The 23,075-nt window shown below is 39.9% G+C and overlaps 1 protein-coding gene across 2 annotated transcripts in view; it reads right to left on the bottom strand.

Moving 5' to 3' along the window:
- Positions 1 to 23,075, bottom strand: part of PRKAR2A (protein kinase cAMP-dependent type II regulatory subunit alpha) — a 106,292-nt gene that overhangs the window by 22,875 nt on the left and 60,342 nt on the right. For both annotated transcript variants that reach the window (XM_027582652.2, XM_027582651.2), the window contains exons 3-6: positions 14,385 to 14,437; positions 11,579 to 11,662; positions 6,503 to 6,609; positions 4,519 to 4,672 (exon numbers count right to left, since the gene is read on the bottom strand). In XM_027582652.2, the coding sequence (XP_027438453.1) occupies positions 4,519 to 4,672; positions 6,503 to 6,609; positions 11,579 to 11,662; positions 14,385 to 14,437 (398 nt within the window). The remainder of the gene's footprint in view (positions 1 to 4,518; positions 4,673 to 6,502; positions 6,610 to 11,578; positions 11,663 to 14,384; positions 14,438 to 23,075) is intronic.

Raw genomic sequence — 23,075 nt, forward strand, 5'->3', positions numbered from 1 at the left:
CTTTTTTCAGACCCCAAGGGAGCTGCCTCCCTTATGTCTATTGAATTCTCATACCCCAACCATGGAGCAGGTGGTTTTACAGTTCAATTTGTTAAAAAAATTCTATTGTGACTTTGACTTACAAATTCTTTAGGAATGTGCTATTTAATTTCCAAGTGTTTGGAGATTTTCCTGTTACCTCTCTGTTATGGATTTCTGGATTTATTCCATTGTGTTTAGAGAATACACAGTCTGATTTCAATTCTTTTAAATTTGTTAAGCTTTATTTTATATGCCAGGATACAGTCTATCTTGGTGAATGTTCCATAGGCTTGAAAAGAATGGGTACTCTACTGTTGTTGTATGGAATGTTCTATAAATTTCAATTAGATCTTTCTGGCTGATGGTTAAGTTCTTCTATATCCTTCCTGATTTTCTAATTGTTCCACCAACTCTTGAGAGAGGAGTGTTAAAAGTCTGCAACTATAACTGTGGATTTGTCTATTTCTTCTTTCAGTTCTATCAGTTTTTGCTTCACATATTTTGAAGCTCTGTTGTTTGCTGTATACATAATTTAGGGCTGCTATGTGTCTTCTTGGTAGATTAACGCTTTCATTATTATGTAATGTTCCTCTTTGTCCCTGGTCACTTTCTTTGCTATGAAGTCTATCTTATCTGATATTAATATAATTACCCTTGCTTTCTTCTAGTTAATGTTTGCATGGTATATATATAATTCTGTATTTTTACTTTGAACCTACCTATATCATTACGTTTGAGTGAGTTTGGTGCAGATAGAATAGAGTTGGGTCATCTAAAAAAATCCATGTGACTTGTCTCTGTCATTCAGTTGGTATAATTAGATTATATTTACAGTAATTATTCATATATTAGGGCCTACGTCTACCACTTTACTATATGTTTTCTGCTGGGGTTCCTGCTTTTTGTTCCTCCATTTCATTTTCCTGTATTCCTATGGTTTACCTGAACAGTTTTTAGAATTTTGATTTATAGAGCTTTTGAATACATCTCTTTGTACAGATTATTTTAATGGTTGCTCTAGGTTATATTGATATATGTAACTTATCACAATCTACTGATGTCAACATTTTAGTAGTTGGAATAAAGTGTAGAAACTTTACTTCCATTTGGGTCCCTTTACTCCCTCCTTTAGACTATAATTTTCTTAAATATTTCCTTTATATACACTGAGACCCACATCAGACAATAATTTTGCTTTATTTTTTTTAGAGATTTTATTTATTTGACAGAGAGAGACACAGTGAGAGAGGGAACACAAGCAGGGGGAGCAGGAGAGGGAGAAGCAGGCTTCCCGCTGAGCAGGGAGCCCGATGAGGGGCTCGATCCCAGGACCCCAAGATCATGACCTGAGCCAAAGGCAGACACTTAACGACTGAGCCACCCAGGCACCCCAATAATTTTGCTTTAAGCATCTAACACAATTTAGAAAACTCAAGGGGATAGTCTTTTGTATCTCCCCATAGTTTACTTTTTCTGTTGTTCTTTCTTCATTCTTCATGTTTCAATTTTCCTTTTTTTATCACTTTCTTTCTGTTTAAAGAACTTTCTTTTGCCATTTTTTTAAAGGTAGGCCTGCTGGTAACAAAGTCTCTTAGTTTTCTTTGATCTGAGAATATCTTCATCCCTGCAGGATATTCTACCTAGGTATAGAATTCTGAGCTGATAGTTATGTTTTTTTTCAACATTGACAAATGCTGTGCCACTTGTTCTGGACTCTATGGCCAGGAAAGCTGGTATCATTCAAACTGTCATTCCCTTAGAGGTAATGCATTTTTTTTCTCTCCAGTAGCTTTTGAAATTTTTCATGTCTAGTTTTCTGAAGTTTGATTATGTGTCTTGCCATAGATTTGTGTTTATACAATTTGGGGTTCACTCAGCTTTTTCAATCTGTAGTTTTATCTTTACCAAATCTGGGAAGTTTTCAACTATTATTTCTTTGAAGAATCTTTTAGTTCTATACTCTTTCTCCTCTCCTTTTGGGATTCTATTGATACAAATATTCCATCTTTTGTTATTATCCCACACACTCTGTTCACTTCATTTCAGTCTGTTTTCTTTCTGTTGTCCAGAGTGGGTAATTTCTATTGTTCTACCTTCAAGTTCACAGATATTTTTCCTCTCTCATATTCATTCTGCTATTGAGCCCATCCAGTGAGTTTTTATTTTGGTTATTATATTTTCCAGTTCTAAAATTTCCCATTTGGATCTTCTTTCTGTCTTCTATTTCTCCATTGAGACCTTCTATTTTTTTCTTCATTTTTTTTCAAGTGTGTCCATAATTGCTGGCTTATAAGCCATAAGTTGATGGCTTATGTTCTTGGTTATATGAGAACTGCTTTAAACCCTTGTCAGTTAATTGCAATATCTGTGTCATCTTGGTATTGGCATCTGTTGACTGTCTTTTCTCACTCAGGTTGAGAATTTCCTTGTTCTTTGTATTAACAAGTGATTTTTTAAAAAAGATTTTATTTATTTGAGAGAGAGAGAGAGTGAACAAGAAAGAGCATGAGCAGGGGCGGGGAGGGGCAGAGGGAGAGGGAGAAGTAGGCTCCCACTGAGCAGGGAGCCTGATATGGGGCTCAATCCCAGGACCCCAGGATCACGACCTGAGCAAAGGCAGACACCTAACCGACTAAGCCACCCGGGCGCCCAACAAGTGGTTTTCTATTGTCCCTCTGACATTTGGGCTATTATGTTGTGAATTATGTATCCAATTTAATCTTCTTCTTTTGCAGGCACTCTATTAGGCATAGTGTGCATATACATGTTGGAATGAATGTTCAGCTCCCCTCTGGACCCCAATGACACAACCCTGGCAGGGAAAGTGGAGTGCCAATTAGTGACACTACATGTCATCTCATTTTGCCTCTTTGCTGCTGGGTGAGGCTGTAAGTTCAGCTTGCTGCTAGCCCCAGTGACACTGTGGGGAGGAAGAAACAGTTTTTCCTTTGGTAGTTGGCTGGAATAGGGTGATATTATCTGTTCTGCTAGGCTGCCCTTTTCCTGGTCCTTTAGCCAAAGGGGTCAGGGTTTCCTTGGGGTTGTTTTTGTATGTACTTGGTTGGTGGATCTAGGTTGTAGGCTTTTCCGAATGTCATCTGGGACTCACTCTCTAGTCCTTCTTTAAGTCCCAAGATCCCTAGCCATTCCACCTTCTCTTTTCCATCTTCCAGGGTCTTCCTAAGTTTGTTTGTTGTATGATATCTGGACTTTCTTAGTTTTAAGAGAGAAAACTAGTGAGGAATGGAGCTATTCCATCTTGACCTGGACCAGTAGTTGTTATCAATATTTTTTTAAAGTTGGCTCCACGCCCAATGTGGGACTCAAATTCACAACCTTGATATCAAGAGTCACATGCTCTACTGACTGAGCCAGCCAGGTGCCCTGCATCAATACATTTTAAAACTGAGTTTATTTTCCCCCATTACTTACTGATCTATGATCTAACCTTGAGTATTTTTTTTTTTTGAGACAGAGAGATAGATGGAAAGTGAGTGAGCATGTGAGCGGGGAGGGGGGGGGCGAGCAGAGGGAGAGAGAGAACCTTAAGCAAGGCGTGGAGCCTGATCTCATAGCCCTGAGATCATGGCCTGAGCTGAAATCAAGAGTCGGATGCTCAACCAACTGAGCCACCCAGGCGCCCCATCCTTGAGTTTTTCAATCACTAGGGTTCCCCCAAGTGTGTGATCTATTCTTAAGGCATTATATCTCCCATTTCTCAAGACGTTCTTAGTTCTACATCACTATATCACAGGAAAGTGCTCTAATATGTCTTTAAACTGTGATTTCATTTGAGGAACTATATTGATAATGCTATGGTATACATTTAATTCTGCTTATAAAGCAAATGGAAACAAATTATCACAGATGTTAGTATCTTAAAAGTGAAATTTGGAATTTGTACAAGAGGATAATTATTTTGTTTGAGAAGGAAGACAGTTATAGATTTTGAAGGCTTGATGCTGAAGGAAGCAAGGTGGACCATGGGTAATGGAGGAAAGGGATCACAGTCGTGCTGTGCCACAGACACTCTAGGAAAGTTCTCTTTCCCAGGATATGGCCATCAGCCCTTCTAATCATCTAAACCTACTGGATGTTGGCATGGGCCGATGCACAAGTGGATGGCTGTCCATAAAGAAAACTTAGTTCTGGGACAGCTAGAGATGGAAAACATTGTTGGCAGAGCTTTCTATGATAATTATTTTTCTAGGCTGTCTCTTATACAGAGAATTATCCCCTTTGTCTCTACCTGTCTGATAAAAACATAAACAGAAAGCGTAATAAGAACTGACATGACTATAAGGTCATAAGACTCAGTCTTTCCCCTGCAATTTAGAATAAGTGGTTTGTTGACAAATCATTTTAGAGAAATGGAAAAACACATTGGTACAAGATGTTTCATAATGTCTTTCAGAGAACTAGCTATAAAATATAGCATGAACCAAGAGCCCAAGGACAGAAAACCCTGAAGTAAGGGGACTCATTTCTCTAACTCACCAGTCCCCAGAGGGAACCTTCTGAAGTGGCGACAATGGTAGCAGCTCTCGGGGTGTTGTACATCAGAGCAAGTTCTCCAAAACTGCCATGGTTGTCGTACTGGCCAACAGAGCGAGTTTGATTATCTTTTGTTACTAAAATATCATAGGTTCCCCTGGAAGTATAACAAGAAATAATTTCATTTATTACTTCTAATAACAAATTTTAGACCTGGCATGTGGTACAGAAATAGAAGGTACATATGATATAAAACAGGCAATTTCCAAAAGATTTTTGCTAGCATACAGAAATATAATAGATTTTTGCATTTTGACTTTGTATTCTGTGACCTTGCTAAACTCACTTATCAGTTCTAGTAGCTTTTTTGTAGCTTGGGATTTTCTAGGGAGGAGCATGTCATCAGCAAACAAAGACAGTCTCACTTTTTCTTTTCTAATCTATATGCCCTCCCTTCCTTCCTCCCTCTTTTCCTTCTTTTTTCATTGCCTTATTGCATTGGCTGGACCTACAGTATAATACTCAGTAGAAGTAATGAGAGCAGATATCCCTGTCTTGTTCTTGATCTTACGGGGAAAAGAGTCAATCTTTCACTACTAATTATGATGTTGGCCATAGGTTTTTAAAAAAATTCCTTTAATCTGATTGGTGAAAAACCACATCTATTCCTAGTTTGCTGAGAGTTTTTACACTGAAAAGGTGCTGAATTTTGTCAAATGCTTTTCCTGAAGGGATTGAAATGACTATATGGGTCTTCTTTTGTAGTTTGTTGAAAACTAGGATATAGAACTGATTAAAATAAAGAAACCAAAAGGTACAATATTCTACCTATTGACTGGTAATTAATGCTAAAGAATAATATTCAGAACTGATAAACATTTAGAGAAACAGGCACTCTCAATACATCACTGAGGCAAACTTAAATATATCAATGTCTCTGCAAGATAATTAACAACATATAACAAATTCCTTAAAGAGACCCTTTTACCAGAGACACAATTTCTATGCATTCTATAGGAGATAATCTGGTGAAGGTGGTTCCCTTCAGGTCTGAGAGGGGGTCAGAAGGAGCCACCAAGATGATATTAACGGCTCAAGATCTTATGACACACTAAGGCCAGCAGGTCAAACCCACATATTTTATGTCTCCCAACATGTCTTACACCTGGAACAGAGCCAGAAGGGGCCAGCGACATGGAAGTTGAGGCAGTGTATTCATGTGTAAAATTAGGCTGGGACCGAAAGACCCAGATGACAATAGAGCAAAATGGTTTATGAAATCAATTCACTTGAACACTGGCAAATAACATGTTTACGAAGCACATCCTTCACTTCTTGCCTAACTGTAAAGGAGATTTTTTAGTACTGATAATGGGTTGTACTGAGAACTCAGGTCAGCAGCACTAGACAGAGGGGGCAGGCTATGGACAGAGAGGGACAAGCTTTTTTTTTCCCTTTCTTGATTTTTTTTTTGATGTCTTTTTATTAAGAGAAGTTCTTGGGGTGCCTGGGTGGCTCAGTCAGTTAAGTGCCCAACTCTTTTTCCCCCTTTTAAAATTTTTTTATTTTTATTTAAATTCAATTAATTAACATATAATGTATTATTAGTTTCAGAGGTAGAGGTCAGTGATTCATCAGTCTTATTTAATACCCAGTGCTCATTACCTCACATGCCCTCCTTAATATCCATCACCCAGTTACCCCATCTGTTCACCCAGCAACCCTGTTTGTTTCCTATGATTAAGAGTCTCTTATGATTTGTCTCCCTCTCTGATTTTGTCTTGTTTTATTTTTTCCTCTTTCCCCATGATCCTCTATTTTGTTTCTTAAATTCCACAGATGAGTGAGGAGAGAGACAAGCTTTAAGAAGCTTGTACACCTGGTCCTAAGTCCTCTCTCGGCTGAACAAAGCATAGGGTAAAGTACATGCCCTGCATCATGAATCTCATTAAGTGTAGCCACACATCTGCAAAGCTCCATCTCCTACCGTTCTATGACATAAAAGTTGTCTCCATCATCTCCTTGGTCAATGACATGCTCATCAACTTTGACCGTCCTTTCAAACATGGCATCAAGGACTTGAGAAAGTTGTTCCTGCAGGGTATACACACAAATAGAAAAGAAGGCTTTTACATTTGCTGGGGGAGAAAATGATTACGCTTATCTCACTTTGTGACTACATAGTGGAAGTACATATATTAGACTGTTCTCCATATTCAAGCAAAATCCTTAAGCTATCTGAAACAAATGTTTTCCTCTGACCATTCAGCTTTGTACCTCCATGTACACAGCACAGCTGCCAAGTATTCTGAGGCAGTACTGCTTTAAAAAAAAATCCCATAATTTATGCAAAAAGAGGTATCTAAATCATGGCGCCCATTCTCCTAGTCACACCCACACGACTGTCAGTCAGGTGCCTTGATGGCTCCACTATGTCATCTGTAAAGCCATGAGATGCCAGCTTCCTACAGGTGTTGATCTTAACAGGATCATCAAATCTAAATGGCTGGGATGGACTTAGAGGTTACCTCACAGAGCAGCACAGCAACTGCTCTGACTAGCCACGCACATCACTTAACTCTCTGAGCCTCAGTTAATTCACATTTTAAAAAGGGTTTAATAGTTTCTATGTCATTGATTTTCATGGCTAAAAAAGAAAAATCTAAGGAAAGTGTCACACAACAGGAACTCAAAAATTGAGATTATTGGACAGCTACTATTGCTTCAAACATTTATATACAACACATACAATTACTTACTTATCATCACCTGCTATAACCAGAAGGTATCTAACTGTACTGGTAAGTATAATGAAAACAAAACAATGCTATTAAATTCTTTTTTTTTTTTAAGATTTTATTTATTCGAGACACAGAGATACAGAGAGAGAAAGCATGAGCAGGGAGAGAGGCAGGGGGAGAAGCAGGCTCCTCGCTGAGCCAGGAGCCCGATGTGGGGCTCAATCCCATGACCCTGGGATCATGACCTGGGCCGAAGGCAGACACTTAACCATCTGAGCCACCCAGGTGCCCCAATGCTATTAAATTCTAACAAAACAGTGGTCTCAGTCTAGGGCCAGTATCCCTCTGTCAGGGAGGGAGATCAGTGACTGTCAGGGGGCACTAACAAATACCAGCTTCAGCTCAAAGAAAGACTTTCTCCTTGGAGGAATGTGCACTGAAGATGTGGCAAGGAAAAATTTTATTGTTGCATAAGTCCATGTGATTTAGTGTCTGTCAGTGTGACTGTGCTACCTAAAATAACTGAGTATCACTAAAAGCATCTCTTTAATTCCACAGTTCCATGTGTGTTGAATACTGTACAAGCTGACAAATACTAAAAAGGAAGTGCTATTCATGTGCATTCCACATTCACATGGAATGTGAGCCCAGTGTTGCCAGAAATCTCATGTTTAAATACAGGTAACAATTCAAATTTTCATGTACAATACAGGCCAAACCACACACTAGCTGTAACTGGCCTGTGGGCTGTCCACTGGCAGCCTCTCATCCTGAGTAACTCTTCTTCTGGTCTGGACTCTTCAAAAACATCAGTGTCATGAGATACAGAATAAGGTGTAAGGGGAGGATTCTAGGCTGGAGATGACTAAAATGACCCCATGACAACCAAAGGCAACATGTAATTCAGGAATGAAAAACAAAACAAAAAAGCTGTAGAGAACTTTACTGGGAAAATCTGAATACAGAGTGGGTGTTAGATAACATTATTGCATCACTGTTAATAATGGTTTTGTGCTAATGTAGAATATCCTCATTCTTGCAAAATACATCTTAAGGTATTTAGTGGCTAAGAATCAAAATGTCTTAAACATATTCATAAATGGCTCAGGACAAAAGAAAAAAGCAGTTCATATATACTTATGTGTGTGTACATACACATACAAAAGAAAGTAAATGTGACAAAATGTTAATTGGTCAGTCTACGTAAGGGTACATGAGTGTTCATGGCACTATTCTTTTGACTATTCTGTAAATTTGAAAACTTAAAACCAGAAATTTGGGAAATAAATTTTTATTTTATTCATGTATTTTTATTTCTATTTTTTTAAGTAAGCTTTAACCCAACGTAGGTGTAAGTAAATTTTTAAAAACTGAAACAAATACACTCACCAGAATGGTTAAAATTTTAAAAGATAGATAGTATCAAATGTTGGTAAGGATATGGAGCAACTGGGAATCGCATATATTGTTGAAGGAATGCAAAACAGTACAACCGCTTTGAAAAAGATCTGGCGGATTTTTATAAAATCAAACATATACCTACCCTATGACTCAGCCATTTAGCCCTCAGATATTTTACTGAAGAGAAATGGAAAAAAAAAGTTCACAAAAAGACTTGTACAGGGCGCCTGGGTGGCTCAGTCGTTAAGCGTCTGTCTTCAGCTCGGGTCATGATCCCAGGGTCCTGGGATCGAGTCCCACATTGGGCTCCCCGCTCAGCGGGCAGCCTGCTTCTCCCTCTCCCACTCCCCCTGCTTGTGTTCCCTCTCTCGCTGTGTCTCTCTCTGTCAAATAAATAAAATCTTTAAAAAAAAAAAGGACTTGTACAAAATGCCCACAGCATTATTCATAAGAGCTAAAAACAAGAAATAGACCCAGTATCCATCAACAGGGAAAAAAAAAAAAACGGATAAGCAAACTAGTATTTTCATATAATGGCACACTACTCAGCAACAAAAAGGAATGAACTAACATCACCAGCAATAAGGCATCCTGACATCACAGACCCCTTGATATGATGCTCTGAGAAAGACAATATAATTTCTGTAGCAGTCAGGCCAAGAATGTATATCCATATTCCAGTCATGAAGAAACATCAGACAAATCCAAACTGAGGTACATTCTATAATGAAACAGTACTCTTCAAGGTGTCAAGATTATGAAAGACCAGAAAGAACTGAAAACCACGACAGACTGAAGAGAAAGAACTAAATGCAATGTGGGATTCTGGATTGGATCCTTAACCAGAAAAAAAGGAAACATAAGTGAGAAAATGGGTGAAATCCCAATAAGGTTTGTAGTTCAACTAATAGTATTACAACAATGTTAATTTCCTGGTTTTGCTCACTGTCCTACGGTTATGTTAAGATGTGAATCCTGGGGGAAGCTGGATGAAGGGTATATGGGAACTCTGTACTGTTTTTGCAGCTTTCCTGTCAGTCTAAAACTAATTCAAAATAAAAAGTGAAAAAGGAAAAGGAATGAACTACTGATACCTGCAACAGGGATGAACCTCAAAAACTGTGCTAAGTGAAAGAAGTCTCACACAAAAGAGTGCATACCGTGTGATTCCATTTATATGAAACCCTAGGAGAGGCAAAATTAATTTATTGTAGAATAAATCAAAATAGTAGTTGTTTCTAAGAGGAGGCGAGAACTGATCACAAGGGGGCATGAGGGAATTTTCTGGGGTGGTGGCAATGTTCCATAACTTGTTAGGGAATTTGGGTTACCCAAGTGTATACATTTCTCAAATCTCAGTGAACTCACTTAAAATTTAGACATTTCATTGTATACAAACTTTGTATCAGAAGACTATAAACAGGACAAGCAGCTCCAGGATATGCATGCCAAAGTCTTTAAAGGAAGGTATAATGGCATCTGCAACTTAACTCTGAAATGAACCCAAAAAAGTAAGATGGGTTAACGCAGGGGCCAGCAAACAGCTGCCTGTTTTTGTAAATAATGTTTTACTGGAACACAGCCACACCCTTTCATTTACGTATCATCTGTGGCTGCTTTCCTGCTACAATAACAGAGTTGAGTAGTTGTGACAGACATATTTACTACCTTGTTCTTTAAGAAAAAATTTACCGACCCCTTTGCTGAAAGATGGGTAGATGGCATATAACAGCAAGCACAGTAAAACATTAATCGTAGAATCAAGGCAGTGGATGAATGTGTGTTCTATAGAAGTCTTTCAATTTTGTTGTATTTGAGTATTTTCATGACGAAATGTTAGAAAAAAAATCACTACATCTGACATTTTAGTTATAAATAAAATGGTAAAATGGTTTTCTTCAATACTAAGAAAACTCTGAATATTAGATTGACATAGCAACTGCCCTTAGAACATCTGATGATATAAAATTTACAAGGGGTTTTGTTCAGTAGGTAAAAGCAAGTCTTCTTTCCATTGATACAGATGGATCTTCTAGGGAAAAGAGGAGACACAGACCAGCATTTCTCACAACCAGCCTTTCCTTGAGGTGAGGGTCCTTGTTTTAGTCAGCCTGAGACTAATAAAATTGACTGAAGTTCTGGCTATTCTTATAGCCACACAGCTCCCAAACAGACTGGTTTATAGATACCAGGGATGGTTGTGAGGACGTCATTAAAAGACTTATTTGCAGGAGCTGTGTAGTAGGGGAATTCTAATCCCATCCTTCTTGTCTCCGCACATTCTAGGATTCTCCGCCCAGTACCTCAGCTACTTATACAGCTTCAGCGTGTGGCTCTCAAAGAAAAGAAGTAATGAAATTTGAAGATTCTCTGTCCTCATGAGGTAGCCCCTGCTCTCTATCGCCACCAAGGGAGGGAGGACAGGTCCAAGCATAGATCCCACACCAGAGCGCTGCTGACACACACCACTCCCCATGTCTGAGGTCTTTGCTGAGAAGCACACAAGAGATACCCCACATCTAAGGCCTGAGAAGTCACAAACCTCCAGTGGGTTAACTGCTACCAGAGAAGAGAACTCCATAACTTGCATCTTTGGAGAAATTACTCTGCAGCATAAATTCAGACCCTCCAAACTAAGCCACGGTCATGCAAACCTGAACATTTCCTTTTAACATGACCAAGTTGCATGGTCCTCAAGTGGTATTTTCTTGGAGGAAGTACCAAAGCAATTCAGAGAAATACTAGAAGTCATCTGAAAAGCTCATTATGAGTTATGATGGGCAACACAATGCAAACATTTGTAGGTAAGATGAATCTAAAGTTTTCTGCCTTATATAGCTTAGGCTAAGACGACAAAAACTGTTTAAATGACAAATAGGAGAAAAGCTGAAAGACAAAAATATTTTTAAAACCAATGTTACCTGATCAAGATTTTTGAAAAGGAGAATATCTTTGCAAGCTTCCTGAAGTCTGCATCTCTGTTGATCAGTTTTAGGATGAATCACCTGCCAATCCAAATGAAAGCAGGGAAATATTTTTATTCCATTTTAAAATTTGACTTTACTTACAGATCGGTAAATTTCTTTCTCCTAAAAAGTGGGGAAAATTAAGAGCATGTTTACTATGACTTTCATTCGATACAAATACCAAGCAGTGCCCTGATCACGGAGGGGCACTGTGATGGGGGCAGAGCACTTACCTTGGGGCCACTAACTGACTGTGTGACTTGCAGCAAGTCAGCTACCCCCTGGGAGCCTCAGCGTCCTCATCTGTAAAGCAGAGGGCTATTGATTTGTTCATTCAACAGATACTAAGCATCTACTAGGTGCCAGGCACTGTTATACCTCTGGGGACACGGGAAATGCACAGGTCAAAATAACTGCTCTCATCCAGTAAATCTGTAAAATATGTTAGAGAGTGACAAGGCTAAGGAGAAAATTAAGGTAGGGAAGGGTAATAAAAAAGTGTATGTGTGTGGAGTTGGGCGGATGAGGCCCCATTGAGAAGGTGACTTTGTGTAAAGATCTCAAGGAAATGAGGATGACCTGAGGGAGGGAGTCATGTGGACATCTCTATGGGAAGAGCACCTCAAGCAGAGGGAACAGTAAGTGAAAAGAAGGCCTTGTGGTAGGTGAAGAGCATGTCTGAGAAGAACCAGGAGATGGGTGTGACTCATGCAGAGCAAGGGTGAAAGATCAGGATGAGACCAAATTGGGGAGTTAGGTGAGGGTGATGCCCAAATCACAGATGGCATTGTAGGCCACAGAACTACAACTTTTCCCTAGCCATATGGGGGCAATTTGAAGGCTCTGACTGAGGAATTAAAAAGAATTAAAAAGATAAAAAATGTTTTTAAAGGCTAACACTGGCTACTGAGTGAAGAGCATCCTTGAGGGAAGCAAGAGTAGAAGCCAGGAAACTACTGTGATTATTCCAGTGCCAGATGGTGGTGGTCAGGACTGGGGTGGTAGCCACGGAGGTGTTGACAAGTAGTAGAGTGCTGGATATGTTTTGAAGACCAAGCCCATCGGATTTGCTGGAAACTGAATGCCCGTGTGAAAAAAATAAGAGGAGCTGAGGGTGACCCTCAAGTTTTGGACCTGAGCCCTTGGAAGGATGGAGCTGCCATAAACTGAACTGGGGAAGACTATGGGTGGAGAAGAATGTTTAAAGGGAAATAATCAGGAGCTCACATTCAGCGTGAGTTGCCTATTGAAATCTAAGTGCAGATGGCAAGTAAACAACAGCTGTACATGCTGTAGTCCAAACATCAGTTTAGTAGTAGTACTGGTGGAATCTACTAAATTAGAGTTGTCAGAAGGATTAAATAAGTTAATACATGCAGTATTTAAAACAGTACCTGGTATTTAGTAGGTGCTCAAAAACTGTTATTATTACTGATATTAAGTGTTTATTGAACTAAAAAAATAATTAGTGCTTAGTATTGCTGTTATAATTTAGAGACCTAAGTACTAAAAAAAAAAGCACATTTCTTAATCTGATGAGAAATAACAGATGTCAAAAGTATTAAGTAAAATTTAATTTGTGATATTAAAAAGTTAGTAAAAAACTGCTTTAATTTTTTTGGTGGGGGAAGGGGTAGAGGGAGGAGGAGAGACAGAATCCCAAGGAGACTCTACACTGAGCACAGAGCCCAATGCAAGGTTCCATCTCATGACCCTGAGATCATGGCCTGAGCTGAAATCAAGAGTCAGATGCTTAACTGACTGAGCCACCCAGGTGCCCCTCCCAAAAAACTGCTTAACTGCTTTAACTTTTAAAAGTCATCAAGAATTTTATAATATCCAGAATAAATTTTTAAAATTTACATATCTATTATATTCACACAATGGTAGCATTTTATTATTAGAATACTTCAGAAATCTTTCATGGGCTGCTCATTTTACGGCATACTTGAAAGATCATTAAAGCTTCTTTTAAAACATCAATCTTTTAAAAATGGTGGTTCAGATATGCTTTTATAAAAATAATTTGGTAACTGTACAAAAGTTTAAAAAATCTGAGTTTTTAAGAAAAGACCAAAAGTGAACCATAGTCCTGCCACAACCACTGTTAACATTTGGGATATATCCTTCCAGAAATAATTCTTTGTACTAATAAATACTAGACGGATGGATAAATATATGTGTGTATGTGTGTATTTTAAAGTTTATTTACTTTTTAAAGTAATCTCTACACCCAACATGGGGCTCGAACTCACGACCCCAAGGTTAAGTGTTACTTGATCTTCCAAAAAGGTCAGCCAGATGCCCCAGATAAATATTTTTTTAATTATTTTTTTATTTTAGGAAATGGCTGCAGATTCTCTTGATTTGAATGCACCATAATTTAGCCCCTGGTAATCCCCTATTTTGGGGGCATTGTTCGCATTTTTTACTATGACAACACTGCAATGATCTCTGTTTATACATCTTCAGGAAGGATCCAGCTGCTTATTAGGGATGAATTCTCCTTCAGGTAACTGCTGAGTCAGTTGGCTTGACTATGTTTAAGGCTTTGACAGCTACAGCTAGGCACCCCATCTTACCATAACCTCAACCAGTCCTGCTTTCATTCTTCTTAATATTTATCTGGTAGATAAAAAAAAAATAGCACCTTGTTGAGATTTTAATTTGTATTTATTTAATTACCAGCATGATGTAGAGGAGGAGGGGAGTGAGTGGGGAATAAAGCAATTCTACCTAAGGCCTTCGCAGCAGTTCTTACCCTTGGATCAGTATCTTCCTCTTCTTCATCAGGGTTATAGGTCTCAGCACAGACTAAATTTGGAGAGAAAAACATAAAGAGAAAGTGAATAAAACAGATGTGTACTTTTACTGGAAAAATAGGAAGTGAACACAGTTTCCTGTTATTTACTGTTTTCTAAAACTATAATGATTTTTAAAGCCCTTTCATCAATTAATAAATATATTAAGTACCTACTCATGCCAGGAATGCTATTAGGTGCTAAAATGCCAGCTTTCTAGGGATTGGTAGTCCCAAAGAGGAGAGAGTTGGTAAAAGATATCATAGAGTAAATCCCATGGTAGTGGCAAGGACAAGCAAGGAGGTACTATCTCTGCTGATTTTTTTTTTTTAATTTATTTGACAGAGAGAGACACAGCGAGAGAGGGAACACAAGCAGGGGGAGTGGGAGAGGGAGAAGCAGACTCCCCACTGAGCAGGGAGACTGATGCGGGGCTCGATCCCAGGACCCTGGGATCATGACCTGAGCTGAAGGCAGACGCTTAACGACTGAGCCACCCAGGCGCCCCTCTGCTGAGTATTTTTTAAACAGGGGTGGAAAACCAGAGAGTACAACATATGCGATACAAACACATGGACATGGATATGGAATAATTATGAAAAGAATCAATTAAAATTGCTCAACATCATTCTGTACATGTATGACTTAAAAATAAGAACGAATGTTAAACAAAATGAATACTATATGTCAGTCTTTGTTCTGGGTACAGTATTAAATAAATCTAAAATCAACTTGAGTTTCTTTGTAGGTAGCCTGTGTTTGTTGTGCTGGCTGCCTGCAGGACTTGTCTCTGTTGCAATTCAAAGATTCAGAAAATATTCACTGAACATTTGTTTATAACAGCAAAATATCAGAAATGATAGAACTACCCAAAAAATACGACATAACTATTTGAATAATATGCTATAAGAAAGAATGAGGAAGATCTCCACGGGCTAAAAGTGAATTCTAGGGAGAAAGAGCAAGGTGAAGAATATATGTAGTATGCCATCCCTTCCATAAGAAAGGACTTCTATGAGAAAGGAGGAGAGCTAAGAAGAGGGGAAAATAAATATAAAAATAAGAATATATACACAAAAGGTTTTGTTTTTTGTGTTTTTTTTTTTTTTTTTTTTTACCTACTTATTTTTCCAAAGGGAAACAAGAGAAGGATAAACCAGGAAGTTAGCAGGCAAGGACTGCAAATGGTTTCTGACCCTACATTCAATGCATTTGTGTGATGGCTAACAACTAGGGGACAAACTGATACATACTGCTCTCAATTTAACTCCTGGTTTCTTAGACACATTTACTCACTGAAGCCTTGGTCTAGCTGCATGCCAGCTTCCCTTTCCATTGACTCTCTGAACTCACGGAACACCTGAGAAAGGGTATGTCATGTAGACATGAGGCCCCTCCTGCCTGGACTACAGTACTCTAGTGTGGGCCACACCTCCTGTACTGTAATGCCATCAATACTCTGCCTGTCCAACAGGGATCCCGTCCCTCACACAGAGAAAAATTAGGGAGAAGGGAGTTATTAAGAGGACAAATACCATTCTAGTCCCTAAAACGGCATCAGGTAACGTTCTGCAGGAAGGTCCGCCTAGTCTCCGGCTGGTACAGGCTTTGGGTAGCTGAGCCAGGGAAGTGACAACAGGATGTAGATAATGACTCACTAACTCTCTCCAAGTCATTCCTGATTCCACAAGAGGAGGTCAGCTACATTTATCTCAGATCTGTCCTAAAGATTAAAACACACACTTTCCTCCCTGCTCAGTGGGGAGCCTGCTTCTTCCTCTCCCTCTGCTGTTCCCCCTGCATGTTCTCTCTCTCTCTCTCTCTCTCTCAGGAATGACTAAGGAACGAGGAAGCAGCAGTGAAGGCAAACACTGTTAAACTGCAGCCTCTTGGTTCTCTGTGCTCTTCATTAACGTTGTCATTAGCAGCCCAGGTTTGTTTGTTTCTTTCTTTCTTTCTTAATGTATAATGTATTATCTGTTTCAGGGGTACAGGTCTGTGATTCATCAGTCTTACACAATTCACAGCACTCACCATAGCACATACCCTCCCCAGTGTCCATCATCCAGCCACCCCATCCCTCCCACCCCCCTCTACTCCAGCAACCCTCAGTTTGTTTCCTGAGATTAAGAGTCTCTTATGGTTTGTCTCCCTCTCTGGTTTCATCTTGTTTCATTTTTCCCTCCCTTCCCCTATGATCCTCTGTCTTGCTCCTCAAATTCCTCATTATCAGTGAGATCATATGATACTTGTCTATCTCTGATTTATTTTGCAGCCCAGGTTTCTAAATCAGAAATTTGTAACTCATCAGGACTTTCTTCATTCACCTCTTATCCAATGAATACATCAAATTCTACTTCAAAAATGTTTTCTTAGAAAAATGCATTTAAAAACCCTCACTTTGGAGACAGATGGGTACATGAGTATTATTACACTAACTTTCTCTACTTCTGCGTATGTATGAAAATTTTCATTTAAAAAGTTTAAAATAATAAGCCTGCAGGGTTGAGACTGACAGGATTTCACTGATAATGACACAGTCTTGGCTAGCCTATTTCCAGGCTTGCTTTTCCTTTGATTTTGAAGGAAAGTACTTTAGTGACTTAGCTTGTTTTATATTTTTATTTTTTAAAAAAGACTCAAAGGTCTTTCTTTAAAAAAGATTTTATTTATTTATTTTGAGAGAGAAAGAGCATGTGCATGTGCGCCTGAGCAAGTGGGGGTGTGTGGGGTGGGGTGGGGAGAATCTGAAGCAGACTCCACACTAAGCACTGAGCCCAACTCAGGCTCGATCTCATGACCCTGAGATCATGACCTGAGCCAAAATCAAGAGTCATATGCTTAACCGAATGAGCCACCCAGGCGTCCCTCATTTTTATATTTTTAGACATAAACATAACTGAGGCAGGAGATGTTACAGTCTTGAAGTCTTAAGGTATAGCACTGTGATTTAAACAAAAGTAGTTCCAGTAAAATTATTATTAATGTTTCTATTTGTGGAAAAGCATTTTATTTTTCAAAACTGCTTTTGAATTTTTCCCTTTTCTTTTGAACTCCAGACTCACCTCCCTTCGCCTCTTCCCTGTTTCCACCCAACCTCCCTACTTTTTCCTGGTCTTGACCCCAAATCACTTTTCTCATCTTTCATATAAAAATCCATTTTTAAGTGTCTATGTGATTGTTGCCCCAGAGTCTGTGTGATTCCCTATGAAGCCTCAAGAACAACATTAAGTGTCATGAGATGCTTAAGATCTACTGAAAATGAAGACTGAAAGAGTAGCACAAACCCTTGTTCCAGCGAACTTGTTTTGCCACAGTTCTCCAGCAGATGTCACTGGTCAGCAACATGAAACTATACAAAGGGACAAGAGACCATCCACCACAATTTCTTCTTCTAAATTTTAAATGCTGCTTCTGTCATCCAGAAATGTGAATCATTTTTTTAAAGATTTTATTTTTAAGTGATTTCTACACCTAACATGGGGCTCAAACTCACAACCCTGAGATCACGAGTTGCCCACCCCACTGACTGAGCCAGCCAGGCACCCCTGGAAATGTAAATCATTAAAATGTGCTGGTGAGAGAAAACTCTTTCATTTCTACAAAGAAATGAGCACAGATCCTGGTCACAGCCTGAGGCTCTATGCTCTCCTGCCATCTCCCATGAAGAGTTGACTCAGCCTGTGTGTATTAGTCAACTTGGGCTGCCATAACAAAGTATCAGGCTGGGTGGCTTGAAGAACAGAAATCTATTTTCTCACAGTTCTGGAGGATGAAGTTCAAGGTCAAGGTAATGGCACCATTTTGTTTCTCCTGGGACCCTCTTCACTTGACTCGCAGGTAGCTGCTCTCTGTTCCTCACATGGCCCTTTGTCTCTGTGGTGCACTCCTGGTGTCTCTTGCTCTTCTTATAAGGAAACCAGTCCTATTGGATTAGGGCTCCACCCTTATAACCACATCTAACCTTAACTGCCTGTTTTTTTTAAAGGCCTTTTCTCCAAATACAGTCATATTGGGGTTAGGCCTCACGTAGGAATTTGAGGGGGACACAATTCAGTATGTAACACTGGGTTTCTAAATTATTTCTAGTAATGCTTGGTAATATTTCACCTGAAGATAGCTATTGGTGGAAAAAATACTGAATATTGTGAAAGGATAGCAAGAGAAAAATCAGTATTTCAGTCCATTATAAACATGTAAGCGTTAAAAGGCAGGGACACCTGGGGAAGGAAGAGCACCAATCATGCAGACATGAGTGACCACCATGGCACCAGACTCTACTGACTGGTCAGTCATCACCAGAGTCAGATACTCCCCGCCCAAATGTGGCATGATGTCAACACACAAATTTCTGATTAAAATGCTTTGAAGCTTCAACACGTATTTAATAAAAGAAAGGGTTTTCTGGGGATGAAGTTTCTTAACAAATCAGACTAACGTTTCAAACTCAAAGGCAGTTAATACTACTTTAGGACTATTTCAAGAAAGCTGCCTTTAAAGAATTTATGAACTCTCTTCATCTAATGAATTTATCACATGTAATAGGGCTGTTCTCCTAGAACTTAAACTTGGAAGGCACAGCTTTTCAATTCCATTGCTTTGCAATGGAGAGAGAACATCAAGGAGGGGAAGAGCTCATCTCTGTAGCTACTACATGCACTGGTGTCTGAGCTTGGATCCACCCACCACTCATTCACTATTTCTCTATGTCCCAGATCCTTGTCTCTTCAGGGGTAAGAGGGCATAATGACACTAAAATCATGTAAAAGGTTAACACTGGGCTGCAGGGCACCTGGGAGGCTCAGTCAGTTAAGCACCTGACTCTTGATTTCAACTCAGGTCAGGATCTCAGGGTTGTAAGATCAAGCCCCACATCAGGCTCCACACTCAGTGGGGAGTCTGCTTGAGATTCTCCCTCTGCCCCCACTCAAATAAATAAATAAATAAATATTTTTAAGATTTTATTTATTCATTTGAGAAAGAGAATGTACATGCATGCGCAGGGGGAGGGGCAAAGGACAGAGGGAGAAGCAGACTCCCCACTGAGCAGGGAGCCAGACATGGGGCTTAATCCCAGGACCCCGGGATCATGACCTGAGCTGAAGGCAGATGCTTAACCAACTGAGCCACCCAGGTGACCCAATAAATAAATCTTTTTTTTTTAAAGATTTTGTTTGACAGAGAGAGACACAGTGGGAGAGGGAACACAAGCAGGGAGAGTGAGAGGGAGAAGCAGGCCTCCCGTGGAGCAGGGAGCCCTATGCGGGGCTCAATCCCAGGACCCTGGGATCATGACCTGAGGTGAAGGCAGACACTTAACGACTGAGCCACCCAGGTGCCCCCCAATAAATAAATCTTAAAAAAAAAAATAAAACACAGGGCTGGGCTCACAGGAGATACTCAACAACTACTAGCTCTTTTATGCTGCTTCATGTTCCAGACTATGATTCAGTCAGACATGCTGAGTTGTTGTTGAAGTCTCTGACACAGCACATGTCCTCACACAGCTAGTTATTGCTGAAATCCCTGGATCACATAAGGAACACCATTCCCTACCTCTCTTTCCAATCTTATTTTATCTCCTCACCCACAGTCAGAGCAGCCAGATCCAGTTCATCCCCCTTTGAGTCTTAAGACATTCTTTCACCTAGAATACATTCTTCTTGGTACTAGCCAAACAGTAACCATGTTTTATAAATTCCAGTGCAATTTCTGCCTCCTTCAAAGAAATGTCTCTTGATTTTTTTCTGTCCACAGTAATTTCTTCTCCTGATTTCTGATCCCTTCCTTTGCTCCTTTCTTCTATCCATCCATCCATATTTACTGACATTGTTCTAAGTGTTAACTATATGCATCAATGAACAAAACAGATGAAACTTCTCTGCCTGATTGGAGCTTACACTCCAGCATACGGAACTAGATAAAAAATAGGACAAATAACAGGGGGAGAGAGTGGGAGAGACAGACAGTAAGAAGAAAATAAAAGTGAGGGAGATGGGTGTGTGTGTGTGTGTGTGTGTGTGTGTGTGTGTGTGTGTGTGTGTGTGTTGGGTCTTACTGAAGACCTGACAGACAGTAAGAAGAAAATAAAAGTGAGGGAGATGGGTGTGTGTGTGTGTGTGTGTGTGTGTGTGTGTGTGTGTGTGTGTGTGTGTGTGTGTGTGTTGGGTCTTACTGAAGACCTGAGAAGGTGTCTTTCAAATGAAGGTCTGAAGGGTGTGAATAAGCAATCCACAAAGATAGTTTTGATGAGATATGGGAGCAAAAGTCTGATTAGACTGGACTCAAGAGAGAATAGAAGAGAAACTTAAATACAGCAAATATGGACAACTCCTTCAAGGAATTTGCTATAAAGATAGGGAGAAAAAAAAGGGTGGTGGCTGGAGAGGAAAGAGTGGTTTAAAAAAAGCTTTATTTTTTAAGAACTGGAAGTCAATGCTTGTGTTTCTCCTCTGAGAAGAATAATCCCACTGAAGGATAAAGAGTATGCAGGATGAAGGGATGAACTAATGTACAGGTGGACACTGGACTCATAGGTAGGTAAGGAAGGATAGATGTGGTGGGAGTCTATGGAAGCTATCTTCTGTTGCTTCCGTTTTCTTCGTTAAGAACAAAATCATCTGCCAGGCATGAAGATTAAGGAGGAGGTGCAGGTTTTGGGAGAAAGAAGGTATGAAAGGCTTATCTGGGAGAACAGGAGAGCGAAAGAAGTACAGAGACACAGTGTGACTGCTGGCATCCAGAGCCTACTAGTGAATGATCAGGTACTGAGAGTAAGATCAGTCAACAGGGCTGTGTATTTTCCTTCAATCATGTACTGCTGTGGTGCAGAGTCAGAATAAATGGACAGCTGGGCTTAAACAGAATATAGTTTAGCCAAGTAAGTAAAAATGAAAAAGGAAATTGAGGGTATGTGCCACAGAATGGTTATAATCGCTGATCAAGGAATTTAAGGTTAGTAAAAGGTGAAGCGAAGAACAAAAACGAAGATCAAGTTGTCAGGGTTGGAGCAGGAGAGCAAGAGCCCAGACGACAGCAGGTGGTGGGAGATGAGGATCACTGATTGAGTATGAAGAACTATAATGCTTGGGGCGCCTGGGTGGCTCAGCTGGTTAAGCATCTGACTCTTGATTTCAGCTCAGGTCATGATCTCGGAGTCATGAGATTGAGCTCTGAGTCAGCTTAAGATTCTCTCTCTCTCCCCCGTCTGCCCCATCCCTAAAAAAAAAAAAAAAAAAAAAAAGAGTTGTAATGCTTGTCATCCCAGAGTATGACCAGGGGGAGGAGGAGCTAAAGTAGGGTGGAAGACAAAAGGTCAAGGAATGGAAGGGCAAGACACTGAAAGAATCATCTATATGGAAATCAGAAGAAAACAGCCCATGCATTATTAGATAACTAAAACAAGGAGGAGAAATGGCTGATAGAATATAATAATGTGAGGTTTGAAGGTGAGGGTTGTAGGGAGGAGGTAGGAGAACAGTCTGGAAGCACTAAGGAGTATAAAAACATTTACCCATCTCCTGTCCGTGTTACAAGAAAGGTGGAAGAGAAGAATCACCATTTGAGAAGACTGCAGGGCAAGCCAACCTTCAGCTAGATCCAGAAGATGAAAGGCTGGAGAGGGAAGAGTGTACAGGCTGAGAATTTAGGGGATTTAGATGAAAACTGACCAAGAGGTCCAGAGGGTAGAAAGGGTCCTTAGAGACAGGAAGGGTAGTACTTAGGACCCATGCTACCTTTGGGCACATTATCACTTTGACTGTTCCAAGTGACTTGACTTCTGCTTTGTCCTCAGTTTCTGCATCTGTACAGTGGGGATAATCATGGCACGTACCTCACAGTGTTAATGTGAGGACTATGTTCGATGACATAAGGGAGGCATTTCGAGAGACCCTAAAATTGTGCACCTAGCACATAGTCTGGATTAAAAAAAACATTAGCTATTCCTACAGGCTATTTTCTCTCCTGCATAATCATTTTGGATTCTTTTAAGAATCTTTTAACTTAACACTTGAATAATATTAAAAAGTTTAAAATCTTCAATTAGATTGTTAAATCTAAGGAGGAGGGATAATACCATGTACTTGTCTGAGTTCTCCACAGAGTTCAAGGCCTGAACAACACTGACAGAAAGCTTAAATAGCAATTCATGAACGCCATCCGTGACCTCTGGAGGAGATGTCACTGTAGTCTCCATTTCCCAGATCTGTCCTACAGATGTCAAGAGATATTACTAATCATTTAGGAAAAGGGGGTATAGGGCAAGGATGAACACAAATGGAAGATAATAGCTCACGGATCTCGTACCAACCTTTAATCCCCACTCTATTTCTTCTCTGTAATGTCTCTCTACATAGAACACATTTTTTTCAATCTCCTTTCAACAGACTTTGGTGTACAACCTTACCAAAGGCTTTCTGAAACACAAATGAGCAGATTTTCTCAAAGAAGAGGACGGAGGGACAGAAAAGGGCGCCTGGGTGGCTCAGTCGTTAAGCGTCTGCCTTCAGCTCAGGTCATGATCCCAGGGTCCTGGGATGGAGCCCCGCATTGGGCTCCCTGCTCAGCGGGAAGCCTGCTTCTCCCTCTCCCTCTGCTTGTGTTCCCTCTCTCGCTGTGTCTCTCTCTGTCAAATAAATAAATAAAATCTT

The sequence above is a fragment of the Zalophus californianus genome, chromosome 1, assembly GCF_009762305.2.
Source record: "Zalophus californianus isolate mZalCal1 chromosome 1, mZalCal1.pri.v2, whole genome shotgun sequence".
NCBI classification, from domain to species: Eukaryota; Metazoa; Chordata; class Mammalia; order Carnivora; family Otariidae; genus Zalophus; species Zalophus californianus.